Consider the following 1,443-nt stretch of genomic DNA (forward strand, 5'->3'; position numbering starts at 1 on the left):
ATATTGGTGGTAATTATTGACTGTGTAACTTTACAAACGGCACCCCAAAGACCTCAGTCAGCCCACACAGACACACACATTCACCATACAAAATGTGTGAAATGACTACATGCAGCCATGTGATTTCAGCTCCTGTATAATTTGGGAGATTGATCACAGTCAGAACCAAAAGTCTGTCTCCGTTTTCAACCTCTTGACTGGATTCTCTGCGTGCGTGCATGTGTGTGTGTGGTTTGTTGCCCACTTCTCTTAAAGCTACACAACATAACACACATCTCCCGYGTTCAGAGCTGTTTAGGCAGTAAATCAGCCATCTCAGGCTGGGAATCACTTGTGATGGCAGGTAGCTCAGCAGCGGCTGCCTGCAGCGATGGGGATAGTCATTTGGAGGAAATGCACTGACTTTCATTTGCATCAAAACAAAGCCATAAATCATCGAGGAGGCTCTCCGCGGAGCTACAGTCTGTCAGGGAGCAGCCCGGAGCAAACAAATACCTGMTTTTTGGGGAGGGAACTTTATTTCTTTATTTCTTCTGTCTCTGTGGATTTTTCTTTGTCATCCCTTCAGTTCTGCAGCCTCCTGTCTCCTGTCTGCCTCCAAACAAATCAATTCATTTCTCTCTTCTTTTCCCTTTTATTCCCAATGTTTTTCCTCCACAATTCTGTCCTCATTTTATGATTTTAACCACCCTAATGCCTAGAATTATAAGAAATAACATTAAGTCTGTTTATGAAACACGTTCTTTGTCTTTTAAATGGAAAGAAGCAAGAAACGGGCCTCACTGGAGAAACCTTCAACGCTGCGCTTATTCTTCGGGATAAACTGTTGAGTTTTACTGATAAAGAACTGCATTTATGGTTTATGACACTCATGAAATATACAATAAAGCATCCCTCTCTTGCCTCTCCTCCGAACAGTAGCTCCTGATTAGTGTTTGGAGCTGCTGCTGCAGAACAAAAGGCTCATTCAGAAGAAAGAAGGACGAGGTTTCAGCTCTCATGGCTCCCACAAGGATAAAAAGACATTTTATAGTGGAGATGATGTGATCATCCTTTAGGCTCGTCTCTGGGTCCATTTCAAAACARTGATAGCTGAGTGTGTGTGTGTGTTTCTTTTATACTGCTTTCACACGTGTATGTGGATATTTAGATGAATGGAAAATAAGGATAAGTTAGGTGTGTATGTGGAGCACATCGGTTTATCTGTTCAGAGCTGTTTCATGTCCAACAGGTTAAATATGTTAAATAAGTTGGAGCGTCCTCACGTGTTTTCACTGATGCTGTGACTGCAGGACCTTCAGTCCCGTCCTGCAGCTGAGCGTACAAACTGATCTTATACTCCATGTTGGGCTTCAGGTTGTTAAAACAGTGCCTGTTGGCTCCTCCGCCCAGCCTGGTCTCCTGCTTCTGGCCACCTGCAGCGACAACACAAAACATCAGCAC

At 43.6% G+C, this 1,443-nt stretch overlaps 1 protein-coding gene across 1 annotated transcript in view; it reads right to left on the minus strand.

Moving 5' to 3' along the window:
* LOC106530236 (collagen alpha-1(XIV) chain) overlaps positions 1-1,443 on the minus strand; it is a gene marked incomplete at both ends in the record, with an annotated part of 74,429 nt that overhangs the window by 17,123 nt on the left and 55,863 nt on the right. The window contains 1 exon segment of the mRNA XM_014025819.1: positions 1,266-1,415. Coding sequence (XP_013881273.1) covers positions 1,266-1,415 — 150 coding nt within the window.

Source organism: Austrofundulus limnaeus, unplaced genomic scaffold, assembly GCF_001266775.1.
Source record: "Austrofundulus limnaeus strain Quisiro unplaced genomic scaffold, Austrofundulus_limnaeus-1.0 Scaffold502, whole genome shotgun sequence".
Classification (NCBI taxonomy): domain Eukaryota; kingdom Metazoa; phylum Chordata; class Actinopteri; order Cyprinodontiformes; family Rivulidae; genus Austrofundulus; species Austrofundulus limnaeus.